The sequence below is a fragment of the Dipodomys ordii genome, unplaced genomic scaffold, assembly GCF_000151885.1.
Source record: "Dipodomys ordii isolate 6190 unplaced genomic scaffold, Dord_2.0 Scaffold330, whole genome shotgun sequence".
In the NCBI taxonomy this organism is placed as follows: Eukaryota; Metazoa; Chordata; class Mammalia; order Rodentia; family Heteromyidae; genus Dipodomys; species Dipodomys ordii.
This window is the reverse complement of record NW_012267546.1, coordinates 1-362: the sequence shown is the minus strand read 5'-3', so window position 1 is coordinate 362 and position 362 is coordinate 1. Positions and strand designations below refer to the sequence as shown.

The 362-nt window shown below is 68.8% G+C and overlaps 1 gene segment (V, D, J or C); it reads left to right on the top strand.

Moving 5' to 3' along the window:
- Positions 1–260, top strand: part of LOC106001597 — a gene marked incomplete at its 3' end in the record, with an annotated part of 8169 nt that extends 7909 nt beyond the window's left edge. The window contains 1 exon segment of the V gene segment in view: positions 148–260. Within this exon segment, the coding sequence occupies positions 148–260 (113 nt within the window).
- Between the last annotated feature and the right edge of the window lie 102 nt (positions 261–362).

Below are 362 nucleotides of genomic sequence, written 5' to 3'. Positions count from 1 at the left end.
CCCGTCACGTGGTGTGGGCGGGTGTGCGCCTGCGCACGCGGCATGCTCCCTGCGCGGCTCCAGGCTTCCTCCCGCCCACCCTGCACCGCGTTCCGCCAGCTCCGCTGACCAGGCGCATGCGCCCCTCAGGACACTTCTCTCTTCTAGGTCCGCTGCCGCCCTGTCCTGCTCAGCACGGGCTGCTCCACGTGCAAGGCGCAGGCGCGGTCTCCATGGCGCCTCCTACAGAAGGACCGGATCGGAGCCGAGTGCGCATGGGGGTAACGCGCGCTCACCTCCAGCAGCCAGCCCTCCTGCGTCCTTCCACTCAGCACCAGTGGGACCCGTCTGCGCATGCTCCATTAAAGCCGGCACACTCATCA